At 44.3% G+C, this 13,408-nt stretch overlaps 1 protein-coding gene across 1 annotated transcript in view; it reads left to right on the forward strand.

Annotated features, from left to right (window-relative positions):
- Positions 1-622: 622 nt before the first annotated feature.
- LOC132884850 (uncharacterized) overlaps positions 623-13,408 on the forward strand; it is a 32,088-nt gene continuing 19,302 nt past the window's right edge. Inside the window, exons 1-4 of the mRNA XM_060918846.1 lie at positions 623-785; positions 1,484-1,663; positions 1,741-1,812; positions 1,892-2,020. Coding sequence (XP_060774829.1) covers positions 777-785; positions 1,484-1,663; positions 1,741-1,812; positions 1,892-2,020 — 390 coding nt within the window. The 5' untranslated portion in view covers positions 623-776. The remainder of the gene's footprint in view (positions 786-1,483; positions 1,664-1,740; positions 1,813-1,891; positions 2,021-13,408) is intronic.

Consider the following 13,408-nt stretch of genomic DNA (forward strand, 5'->3'; position numbering starts at 1 on the left):
CTGAAGTCATTAAAGATGCATATGAATTTATCGTAAATTATCTTGTTCGCACATATCACATTATGGGACTTTAGGGGCTCTGTAGGGAAAGTTAAAAATACAACAAAATGAAATGATAGTGCCAAATTATTGATGAAACCAGAAAAAAAAGGGTATAATTTAAATGCCAGTGCAGGCAAGAAATTCCTGGCAAACGATTTGAAAACAGGAACAGGAACTGTGCCTCGTAATACTGTTTTTATTGTGCCCTTGTTCATTTACTGTTATGACTGCAATTATTTGCAATTGACCACAAAATTAAAACAACAACAACAACAACAACAACAACATCAGATTGCAATACTCTGTGGTTAAGTTCTACTTCTGAAGTCATGTGTCATGTTGATTTACTCCCTTGGGCTTGTAAAGGGCTCTCTAGAGTCTCATGAACTATTAAACAACAGGAAATTGTTTGTAATAAGTTGAGAGAAATGAAGGAAGGCCAATAAGGGTGTGTTACAATTCGTATATGAACACAGGTCTGGTTCGGATAGTTGCGTGATTTGCCAGCCTAAGCATGATTGCCATGCACAGTATGTGTTATGTAGGCTGACAAACAGGTTTGGCAATGTAATGTGAAAAGTTGTGTGTGTGTCTTTGGGGAAGCGTGGCAGTGAGCAATATGCTTAGATGAAGAGAGGTACGAAATACAAAACTGCACTGCTCTCTCTGATATGTGATAACATAATAGGAAGAACGGTATTAACGGGGGGTAAAGTGACATTCGGAAGGAAGGAATGTCGCAAGTGAGTATTTTGGGGTTTTTTTCATTATTATTATTATTATTATTTTCATTATTCTGTATTGAAGAGATGACTCATGTTTAGGGTGTATAACTTGCACTTCAGGCACTATTTCCTGTATAAAAGTGTTGTACCACAGCTCTCTCTGTTGAAAAAGATAACGCTGGCTAAAACAGAAAGGTGTCGGCGTTAATTTTTTCAGCAGTTTGTGCTACAGTAATTCTTCTGTGGGATTGGACCATATGGGCTAGCCTTCATGCCCCATACGAATCAATGAGCCTTCGACACCCATGACCCTGTCACTGGTTCACCGGTTGTCCTTCCATGGACCACTTTTGGTAGGTACTAACCACTCCATACCGGGAACACCCCACAAGATGTGCCATTTTGGAGATGCTCAGACCCAGTCATCTAACCATCACAATTTGGCCCTTGTCAAAGTCGCTCAGATCCTTACGCTTGCCCATTTTTCCTGCTTCCAAAACATCAACTTCAAGAACTGATTGTTCTCTTGCTGCCTAATGTATCCCACCCCTTGACAGGTGCCACTGTAATGAGATAATCAATATTATTCACTTTACCTGTCAGTGGTTTTTAATTTTATGGCTGATCGGTGTGTGTGTGTGTGTGTGTGTGTGTGTGTGTGTGTGTGTGTGTGTGTGTAGAATATGATAACAATCTACTTAAATGTGTATTTTCAGGAAGCAAGTCCCAAGCCTAAAAATCCAACCCGCCCACCACCTCCTGACCCCTCAAGGTTACAAACTTTACGACGGCTCACCCACACAGAAGAAGTACAAGCTGAAACATGTAATCTATCACCGGAGAGCCAAAACATTGATACATACATAGAGGTGTTGTCTGACAAGCCTCCTGCAAAGGTACTGAGTTTCACAGTGCAGAACAATTTTCAATTTTGGACAAAGTTTTCAGAACTTGAATGCACTTTTGTCAGTAGGGTGTAGCTCCTGCCAGGCCACCACCTCCAGTACTGAAGAGACCTTACCTCTCTCAGCCCACAAAGACACAAGTGAGTCTTTCACTCATAGCGTTCTCATGTGTGTTCTCTCCGCCATATTTTGCATTTTAAATTTTTGAACTTTTTGTAGGATTTAAATGGACACGCCAAGACATCAGACATCAGAGATACAGAAACCTCTTGCCATGACAGGAATGATGAGACAACAGTGGACAGTCCAACATACATCGAAGTTCTTCCCACTGAGAGAAGTGTCACAGTAAGCTGAGGATGATTGTTGATGACGAGATGATGGCTTTTTTATTACCTTCTTTTTTGGTATCGTGAAAATGGTTGATGGGTGGCTCACTGGTTAAAGTGCATATCCTGGACCAATTTTGTTTTTTTTTTCCTATATGAAAGTATGTCCCTTTACACACTCATCCAGAAGGGTAATTTTGCACAAGGCCATCTGTCTGCAGCAGAAAAAAATAAAATGACAAAACGCATCTGGAAAAATCCCAAGGGAGTCTGGAGCCAGATTCATGACGTTACCTGTGGAACCACCAGCAGGCTGCGAGAGCTTGCACGGTTTCAGTGCATAGCCTGTGTAGACCAAGTTTAGCAGCTAGCAATTTTGCATTGAAATATGGAATTGTCAACTGAGTGCAATGTTACTTCACCTTTGGATGAAGAATATAATGAGATGTCAGAATTATTTCTTACCCTGGCAACAGTCAACTTGTGAATTGCCGATTTTCTTGGTCTTTTTCTCAGCACTGTTTGGTCCTCGGATTCGAGGGCCTCAGTGGATGCGGCACTTCGCCTTCTGTCAGGGGAGACGAACATGACTGCCTCCTTTGGTGACGCTGACACAGATGGAGACGGTGTTGCTTTGGACATTCTGACAGATGGAACTGTGTCTATTTTCAGATCAAGTTGCCTCGCGAAGCCCATTTCCCACTCCAAATAGTTCTCAAAGTCGTCGGGCCTTGTGAAGTGAGCACCGCAAATAATGCTGTAGTCTGTAGCATGTAGCCAATTTTCCCGGGTGCCTCGCATGAAGCGCTCCCATTTCTCTCATTGTCCAGTCTTTTGGAAAACGATGAGTACTAATCCCATCAAGATTGGTGTTGCTACACCCTCCTACAATACATCGGTTAATCATTTTAATAATTACGTGATAACGTTGAAGAAATTTGCAGAAAACCACCAGGTCGTTTTCTCATTAACAAACCAGCGCTGATGTAGGATTCAGAAGGAGGCATCCCGCACGTGATGTCATGAAAATCAATGTTTGCTGGTAAATCCAAATGCCAAGTTTTTTCAGAGGCGGATGAATTCACCTCAAATGGCTTGATTTCAACTGAATTTTTCTGGTATTGCGCAAGGTAAAAAAAATGCACAAAATGCAAAATGTGACAGATATTTGACCAAAGTTTAATATAAAATAGGAGAATTACATTGATCTTGCTTCTGAATTTAACCGTGATATGCACTTTAAACATTGTTATTTCACAGCTCCAGGGTCCCGAGTTCAGCTCAGATTACTGTTTGTATGGAATTTCCTCCGGTTTTCAAGGTTCCATGCCAACAGAGTGATTGTTGACTAAATTGCCCTGAGGTGTGAATGTGCGAATACGTTATCCTGATGTGCGAATACGTTATTTTGGCTTTGAGGTCCACTTACACAGGGATGTGTATAGAAGTGCTCCACATAAAATATTTTTTTCTCAAATGTGTGTAACTGTTGATATGGTGATGTTTTCTTTAAGGAGACATTTATTGAACATTTTTGGAAGAAGTTTCTAGTGATAGCACTTTGTAACAGTCAGAGCCACAGATACCAAGATGGTGGCGTGTGCGGAGGCAGCAGCCCCTCTCTGTCCAGATAATGTGGTGTTTACATGTTTGTCTTTGTCGGTGTGCTCGAGTGATTGTATGTTTTCATCGCGTTTGTCTGTCCCGAGGTGCACATACAGCCGTGGGACTCTTTTTGACATTGGCAACACTTTTTTCTGCAAGTTAAACCCAGCACACGCTAAGAAGCTACATGACCTCGGCCTACTCCGGCGGCCCACTTTGACATCGACCCCCACTACTGCTGCACACCCGCAGAGGAAGCGCCGTAAGTGGTGCGAGAGGAGGCAGAAGCGGGGAAAGCATGGGGGTATCCGGGCCAGGCTAATGGCTAATCCACACAAGCCGGCTATACCGTCCATTGTACTCGCCAATGTACGCTCCTTGGATAACAAACTGGACTATATTCACCTTTTGAGAGCGACCCAGCAGGCTGTGAGAGAGTGCTGTGTTTTTGTGTTCACGGAAACGTGGCTCAACGACAGCATACCGGACTCCGTCATGCTATCGAGCAGACAGAGCCCTCATTGAAGGAGGTAAGACCCGCGGTGGCGGGGTCTGTGTTTACATCAGGGATGCTTGGTGTCAGGACACTGTGGTAGTTTGCAGACACTGTTCACCTCTTGTGGAGTTTATGATCATCAAGTGCCGGCCCTTCTATCTACTGAGGGAGTTTTCTGCCATCCTCCTTGTTGCAGTTTACATTCCTCCCAGCTGCAACAACAACGATAGGGACAAGGCACTGAGTGAACTGTACTGCGCCATCAGCGGCCAACAGACAGCCAATCCAGAGGGACTTCTCATCATAGCTGGAGATTTCAACCATGCAAATCTCAAAACAGTGTTTCCTCAGTTACATCAACACATTGACTTTGCAACACGGGGAAACAACACACTGGACCAGGTTTACACAACACTGATACCCCTTTTCCACCAAATCAGTTCCAGGGCTGGTTTGGGGCCAGTGCTGGTGCTGGTTCACAACTCGTTCAACTTGCGAGCCAGCTGAGAACCAGTTTGCTTTTCCATAGCTCGGGGTGCTAAGGGGAGCCACGTCATTATGTCGCTGTATACATCAGTTACGTTGCTGTATACGTCAGTTACGTCGCTGCGTTTGCATAAACTTTGGCACGAACATTGAAGCAACAACAACACAAAGAAGAAGCAGCAACAACAACAACAATAATGGATGACTTCGTGCTTGTACAGCTGCTACTTCTCGTCACTTAAAAATGGCGACCTTTCACGGTCTTGCTATTGTTGTTGGTCTTAACAACTCTGCCCCCCGGCTGACGTAAGCGGTTCTTTCCTCTGGCCCAGCAAAGAGTTGGTGCTCACCTGGAACCAGTTTTTCTGGCCACAGAGCCAGTTCTTTGTCAGTGGAAACAGAAAACCTGGTTACAAACTAAGCACTGGCTCTGAACCAGCCCTGGAACTGATTTGGTGGAAAAGGGGCATGAGAAGAGCATGGCTTCACCCCTCCCCCATCTCGGTGCTTCAGATCACATCACTGTTATGCTAATGCCAGCATACAGGCCAAAGGTCAAAGTCACCAGACCAGTTCAGAAGCAGGTATGGGTGTGGCCAGAGGGTGCTTCCTCAGCACTTCAGGACTGCTTTAACATCACAGACTGGAACATGTTTAAGCAGGCAGCCACTTACAGCCACCAGATCAACATCCAGGAGTATGCAGACACTGTTACAGCCTACATTAGTAAATGCACTGATGATGTCACGGACACTAATGGCCCTTTTCCACTACCCTTTTTCAGCTCACTTCAGCTCGCTTCAGCTCACTTCAGCCCGACACGGCTTGCGTTTCGACTACCTTAGAGCAGCACGACTCAGCTCGCTTCAGCCCTGCTTAGCACCCAAAACTTGCACGGTTTTGGAGTAGGGCTGAAGCGAGCCAAACTGAGCTGAGTGGGGCTAGGGGCGTGAGGAGGCACTCCCCTGTGCACTGATTGGTGAGGAGGAGTGTCCTCGCACGCCGTGCAAGCACGCTGGGATCTGTAAACACCGTAAACCCGGAAGAAGAAGAATTACGAATTACGAGAATTTCTGAAGCCTTATGCGCCTCGCCTCATCTATACGCTCTTGCCAGTATCTGTTGGCGTTGTCGGTGACAACAAGCCACAGCACCAAGACCAGCAACACTAATGACTCCATGTCCTCCATGTTTATTGTTTACTATCCGGGTCGTGAGACTACCACTTAAAAGATCACTGATGTCACTGTTTGCGCCGCCTAACGACATCACGTGACATCCACCCACTTTCGCTAACTCCACCCAATGTGTCCACCCACTTCCAGCCAGCACGGTTCAGCGCGGTTGTAGTCGAAATGCAACTCCAACAGCCCCGCTCAGCCCAACTCAGCACGGCACGGCTCAGCGCAACTCAGCCGCATTAGTAGTGGAAAAGCGGCATAAGACCATCACAGTACGGGCCAACCAGAAACCATGGCTGATGGGGGGGGGGGGAGTCTATCAGTTACTGAAAGCCCAGAATGCTGCTTTCAGAGCAGGTGATGAGGCTGGTCTGAGATCAGCAAGAGCCAACTTGTCCCGTGGCATCAAACTAGCAAAGAAGCAGTACAGCAGCAGGAGAGCCCATCATTTCACTGACAGCAGAGACACAGGGAGCCTGTGGCAGGGGATACAGACCATCACGGAATATAAACCTCAACCACAGACCTGTGACAAGGACATCACTCTGCTGAACAGTCTAAACAACTTCTTTGGATGGTTTGAAGCCGACAACAGCATGCCTGCACAGAAGACACCACCCCTTCCGGATGATTAGGTGCTGTCCCTGTCTCCAGCCAGTGTGAGGAGATCCCTCTCCAGGATCAACACCCGCAAAGCTGTTGGACCTGACAACATTTCAGGTCGTGTGCTAAAGGACTGTGCAGAGTAGCTCACAGAAGTGCTCACAGACATCTTCAACACCTCCCTGAGCCAAGCTGTTGTCCCCACCTGCTTCAAGAGCACCACCATCATCTCTGTTCCAAAGAAGGCCTCTCCATCCTGCTTCAATGACTACCACCCTGTGGCACTGACCCCCATCATTATGAAGTGCTTCGAGCGGTTAGTCATGCAGCACATCAAATCCATCCATCCTCCCTCCCTCCATGGACCCGTACCAATTTGCATATCGGGCCAATCGGTCCACTGATGATGCAATCTCCACCGCTCTCCACTCAGCTCTCAGTCACCTGGACACTAAGGACTCTTACATGCGGATGCTGTTCTTAGACTTTAGTTCAGCATTTAACACAATCATCCCCCAGCAGCTGATACAGAAACTGGACTGTCTAGGACTAAACACCTCCCTCTGCAACTGGTTGCTGGACTTCCTGACCGGAATACCACAGGCAGTCCGAGTCGGCAGCAACACGTCTAGCACCATCATACTGAACACAGGGGCCCCCCAAGGATGTGTGCTCAGCCCCCTTCTCTTCACCCTGCTGACCCACGACTGCACACCAACACACAACAGCAACCTCTTCATCAAGTTTGCAGATGACACGACTGTGGTGGGACTCATTAACAACAATGATGAGTCATACTACAGGGAAGAGGTGAGCCAACTGGCCGCATGGTGCAGAGACAACAATCTCTGTCTTAATGTGGAGAAGACAAAGGAGATGGTTGTCGACTTCCAGAGAGCCTCCACCCAGCATCCTCCACTGACCATCAATGGTGCCACTGTGGAGAGAGTGAGCAGCACCAAGTTCCTGGGTGTGTACCTCACCGAGGATCTCTCCTGGAGCAGCAATACTGCATCGCTGGCCAGGAAAGCTCAGCAACGCCTCTACTTCCTCCACAGACTGAAAAGAGCTAGAGCACCAGTCCCTATCATGCAGACCTTCTACCACGGACCCATCGAGAGCATCCTGACCAGCTGCATCACTGTGTGGTATGGCAGCTGTACTGCATCCTGCCGGAAGACCCTGCAGTGCATAGTGAGAGCAGCTGAGATGATCATCGGTGTCCCCCTACCCTCCCTTCAGGATATTTACAACACACGCCTGGCTCACAGAGCACTCAGCATTGCGGGCGACTCTACCCATCCCAACCACCACTTCTTCAGCCTCCTGCGAGGAGAATGAGAAGCCTCCGGGCGAGAACCTGTAGACTGAGAGACAGCTTCATCCACCAAGCGGTCAGGATGCTGAACTCCCTCCCAGGCCAGTACCCCCTTCCCTTAATACATAAACCAAATGTCACCAGCCACTTTAACGAACTGTAACAAAATTCAATTGCACAATGTAAAAACTGTTTACAATACTGTCTACACTGTTTTTTTTTTAGTTAATTGCACTATATAAAAACTGTTTACAACACTGTTGACACTTTTTACATATCTGCCATATTTATACTTACACTGAAAATTCCGCTCATACTGCCATATTTATTTATTTATGGGGTATTTTTTAGTTAATTGCACTATATAAAAACTATTTACAACACTGTTTACACTTTATACAGCTTTTATCTTTGATAGACTTCACTGCTACACTGTTTATACTGTCATATCTGCCATATTTATACTTACACTGAAAATTCTGCTCATACTGCCATATTTATTTATTTATATTTATACTGATAATTCTGTTTATATCGTGCTATATTGCCCTACTATACTGTCAGACTGCTGTTCCCGTTTACATTGTTTATTCTGTTTATATTGTCATTCGTCACATTTAAATTTATACCGTTAATTCTGTTCACACTGCCACATTTGCACTTTCTGGATTGTCACTGTCTTTTCTTCGATAGCTTTAGCTTGTGTGTGTAAATACCCCCCCCCCCCCCCTTTTTTTTAAAGTTTATATCTTGTACCTATATTTTATATTTCATGTTTATTACTGTTTGCACCGCGGATAAGAGGGAAACGCAATTTCAATTCTCTGTATGTCCTGCACATATGGCATTATTGACAATAAAGTTGACTTGAACTTGAAAAGTCGGTGTGGTTTTTGGCTTATAAACATCAAGAGCAAGAAAAAAACACAGGCTGTTGATGGAATGGCTGCTTATACACTATACGTCCAAAAGTATGTGGACACCTGACCACTCATACCCATTCCTTATTATCCCCCGCCATGAAATGAACAATATGCTTCCATAGTAATGGACTATATCAGGTTCCATGTTGAGACTTCCACCAAAACCAAAAACATCAGAGTGCCCCAAAACCACAATGACCCTTCCCTCTGGCAGGCTTAGGGTCATAAAGCTCTGCTGGAGGCCTGATCCAGACTTGGACTCACACTCTGCACCTTACTGTGTTTGGCTACATTCACAGCAAATTCCTCAGTGTTGAATTAACATCCAGAGTGTTTATATTGGTCCAATTGGACCAATATAAACACTCTGGATGTTAATTCAACACTGGGGAATTTGCTGTGTTGAATAATTACATACTGCAATTTATACTGCTGCTTATATGCCAATATGCTGCTTTTTAAAAGGTTATGTATATTATTTATTTATTTATTTTTATACGCTGCTGTGATCTGAGCCCTCAAACAGTGTTTCGTTGGACAGTAATGTGCAATGACAAAGAATCTATCTATCTACGTATCTAAGTGCACAGGGGGCTATAGGAATGGAGTCTGTCTGTTTCAATCTGGACAAGTTTTCTCAAAGACTACATCAATGAAACTTTGCGTGCTCATATTACTATTATGATCTAAGTCAAGTTTGAAAATCCATCCATCCGTTATCCATAACCGCTTATCCTGTGCAGGGTCGCAGGCAAACTGGAGCCTATCCCAGCTGACTATGGGCAAGAGGCAGGGTACACCCTGGACAAGTCACTAGGTCATCACAGGGCCGACACATAGAGACATACAACCATTCACACTCACATTCACACCTGCGGTCAATTTAGAGCCACCAATTAACCTAAGCTGCATGTCTTTGGACTGTGGGGGAAATCGGTGCACCCGGAGGAAACCCACGCAGACACGGGGAGAACATGCAAACTCCACATAGAAAGGCCCCCGTCAGCCACTGGGCTCGAACCCAGAACCTTCTTGTTGTGAGGTGACAGTGCTAACCACTACACCGCCGTGCCGCCCGAGTTTGAAAATCATTTACGAGAAATTATTATTTTCAGAATTATGGCCCTTGATTTATGTTATTAGACTTTGTACAAGTGGACTCAATCTGGTTATTCCCCCACCACGAAGTGTGCAGGGGGATATAAGAGTGGAGTCCGTCCATCCATCCATCTGTCCGTTTCAATCTGGACAAGTTGTCTCAGAAGCTACATAAGCTACAGCAATGAAACTTTTCGTGCTCATACTACTGAAAAAAAGGTATCATAACACTTATGACATCATAAGTCAATATTAAAGCAATGGGCTTATAAGGGTGTAAGTGTTAAGTGGTCTTCATAAAATGCTTGTGGCAGGGGATCATGAGGACCATGTCTTCTTGTTCAGTTCACTTGACTGTTTGAATAACCACCACTTTTCTGGAAAGGCTCTCCTCTAGATTTTGGAGTGTGGCTATAAGGATTTGTACTCATTCAACCACAAGAACATTAGTGAAGTTGTAATCAGTGTTACAGTTTATTCCAAAGCTATTCAGTGGGGTTGAGGTCAGGTCTTTGTACGGACCACTCAAGATCTTCCACATCAGCCTTGGCGAACCATGTTTTAATGGAGCTTGTTTTGTGCACAAAGACATTGTCATGCCTGAACAGGTTTGGGCCTCTTAGTTCAGTGAAAGGAAATCTTATTGTGACAGCATACAAAAATATTCCATCCAATTGCATGTTTCCAACTTTGTGGGAACAGTTTGGAGATGTCTCCAAGATGACTCACAGTACAATGTTTACGGTGTGTAATTTGCGCTTCAAGCACTATTTCTCGTACAAAACTGTTGTACCACAGCTAAAGCATCAGTCAAAAGTTTGGACACGCCTTCTAACTAAACTTTTATTTCTCAAACAACACTTCATGTCTTTAAGTAGTGATGGATGTCATTTGTCTTTACTTAGTTGAGTGGGTCTTGACATAATATGGATTACGACAGTTGAGGAATAGGGCTATTTACTGTTTCTTATCATTTATTATTGACTGCTTGATGGTTTAAAACACATTAATAAGGAATTAAATGAATTGCCTTTTGGCGAGGCACACCTATTTGTAGAGATGGATTGCCATGCCGTAGCCATTGTAATAATTTATGAACCATCTTCTCCCTTTCACTGTGCAGCATTGAACACACCAGGGGTGTCAGAAGCATTTTTAATGTGTGTGTGTGTGGGGGGGGGGGACATTAATTTTTAATTAATGAGATGCCATTTCCTGCATTCTGGTGTACTTTTAACAGGTTGTTAAACACCTAATTTTATCTACAAAAGTCACTTAATTCAATGACTATTTTAGAGACTCAACAATACGTCCTCATTCAACTAGTCCATATATTCATTTGCCTGTTTTTAAACCTACTGCTCTGCCTAAGATAATGAGATGAATGTGACACAATTTATCACCAACAATGACTTTATGGGTGCATTTTACTTTTTAGTTTGTATTTTCTTTCTTATTTAGTTTTAGATGTAACACAACATGCCACTGGGCCAAGCAATAGTGACACTCAACTGTATGTTTAAAAATAAGAATATTCAGAATTTCACACAATGAACAGGCATAACATGGCATCATGCAAACTTCATAACACAAAATCACACTGTGTCAAGCAACGGTGACACAAAAAATAACTTCACACAATGAACAGGTGCAATTTTGTTAACCACCAACAGTGACTTTAGTGGGTGCATTTTACTTTTTTCCGATTTAGTGATACTCAACAAAAATGACATGGCATCATGCAGTCTTCATAACACAAAATTACACTGTGTCAAGCAACAGTGACATAAAAGATAACTTCACACAATGAACAAGTGCAGTTTTGTCAACCTACATGCAATGGTGGTACTACAGTAACATTTACAGATTAGTATAACAAATAGATTTATAGATATAACTCCTTCTTACATTGGTGCCACCACAATTTCTACCACTTCATAACTTTTATCCCCCTTTCCTTTACAATCCACCTGGAATAACATCCATCTCTCTCCATTGCTTTCCTTTCTACTATTCCTTCCCCATACACTGATTTCCCATGTTACTTTCCAGAAAACTGGCAAAGACCAGACAAAACAAGTTCTTCAGATCACAGCAGGGAATCAATAAATATCGTCAGAGCAGACTTGACCTCATTACAGTAAGGCAGGCCTACTGGGTTTGAATTAAATGATAGCTAACATTAAGCTAGCTGATACATCTCCTAACATTGACTAGCCAGCTAACTGCACTAACATTTCCATTGGAACAAAAAACCCTGTCCTGTGGGGAAATTTTGACTGACTTTCCACTTCTTTGTAAAGAATGTCCTTATGTCCATTGTGTCTGGGGAGGGAGCAAATACTGCAAACAATTCATCATCAACCAAGAATACCCCAGTAGGCTAAGCTTATTTCATTGTTTAGTTGAACATTAATTTAATGTGGCCTAGGGTTCATTTTGAGGGCATATAACAAAAGAATAAGGTGTTAGCAAAAGCTAGACATTGTGAGGTGGCAATGTGGCTGATGTCACCTCCTCCGTTTTCGAGCAGCTGCACCAACATGTCTCTGCTCGTGCTGAGATTCACTCTCACGCGATGAGTTGTTGTAGGGAACGCCCGGAAAACCCGGAGTGGATTTTCAGTGGGATGTGTATTCTCTTATCAATCAAGTGGAACAGATTCTTTCACGAAGCAATAGAAATGGTGATGGGTGAACTAATATTTTATGTTAAATGTGGGGGGGTCCAAACGAAGAATTATGAAATGTGAGGGGGACACGTCCCCTTCACCTTCAATGGTGGCAATGCCCATGATTGAAGGTGAAGGGGACATGTCCCCCTCACATTTCATAATGACCCTATGAAATTACCATAGGCTTATGACCCTATCCATGACCACAGGCTTATGACCCTATCCATAAGCCGCTTGAACGTAGCGGGTGCCCCAAACAGCCCAAAAGGAAGTGTGACGAACTGGTGTAAGCCAAATGATGTGGATAAGGCCGTTTTCTCTCAGGATAGCAGAGTCAATGGGATCTGCCAATATCCCTTTGTCAAATCCAGTGTCAAATAAAAACGAGCCATGCCTAGTCAATCGAGCAACTCGTCAATACGAGGCATTGGGTACGCATCGAATTTAGACACCGTGTTGACTTTTCTATAGTCCACACAGAACTGGACCGACCCGTCGGCCTTGGGAACCAAGATCACTGGGCTGCTCCAGTCACTGTAGGAATCCTCAACTATGCCCATTTCAAGCATGGCCTCAAGTTCTTCCTGAACCACCTTTTTTTGTGTTCGGGAAGTCTGTAAGGGCGGCTGCGCACTACTACCCCCAGGGGCGTCTCAATGTGGTGTTCTATGAGGTGGGTGTGTGACCTCAAAGGGTCCTTGCCACCTGGCAATCAATTTTGAGCTTGATGTGGGCAACAACACGAGTACTTTATCTCCCGGTGTGAATTCCCTAAGGCACGTGCCCCTGTCATACAGACGGACTTGACGTTCTTGGGCCTGCCGCAAATTCTCCTGGGTTAGGTGCGTGAGTGTGTCGAGTTTGGCGCAAAGGTCGATAATGTATTGAATTTCACTTTTACTTGTTGAAGGTCCCTCCTCCCAATTTTCACACAGCACATCTAGAATGCCACGTGGCTTATGCCCGTATAATAATTAAAATGGGGAGAACCCTGTGGAGGCTTGTGGGACCTCTCACACTGGG

This window comes from Neoarius graeffei, chromosome 4 (genome assembly GCF_027579695.1).
Source record: "Neoarius graeffei isolate fNeoGra1 chromosome 4, fNeoGra1.pri, whole genome shotgun sequence".
In the NCBI taxonomy this organism is placed as follows: Eukaryota; Metazoa; Chordata; class Actinopteri; order Siluriformes; family Ariidae; genus Neoarius; species Neoarius graeffei.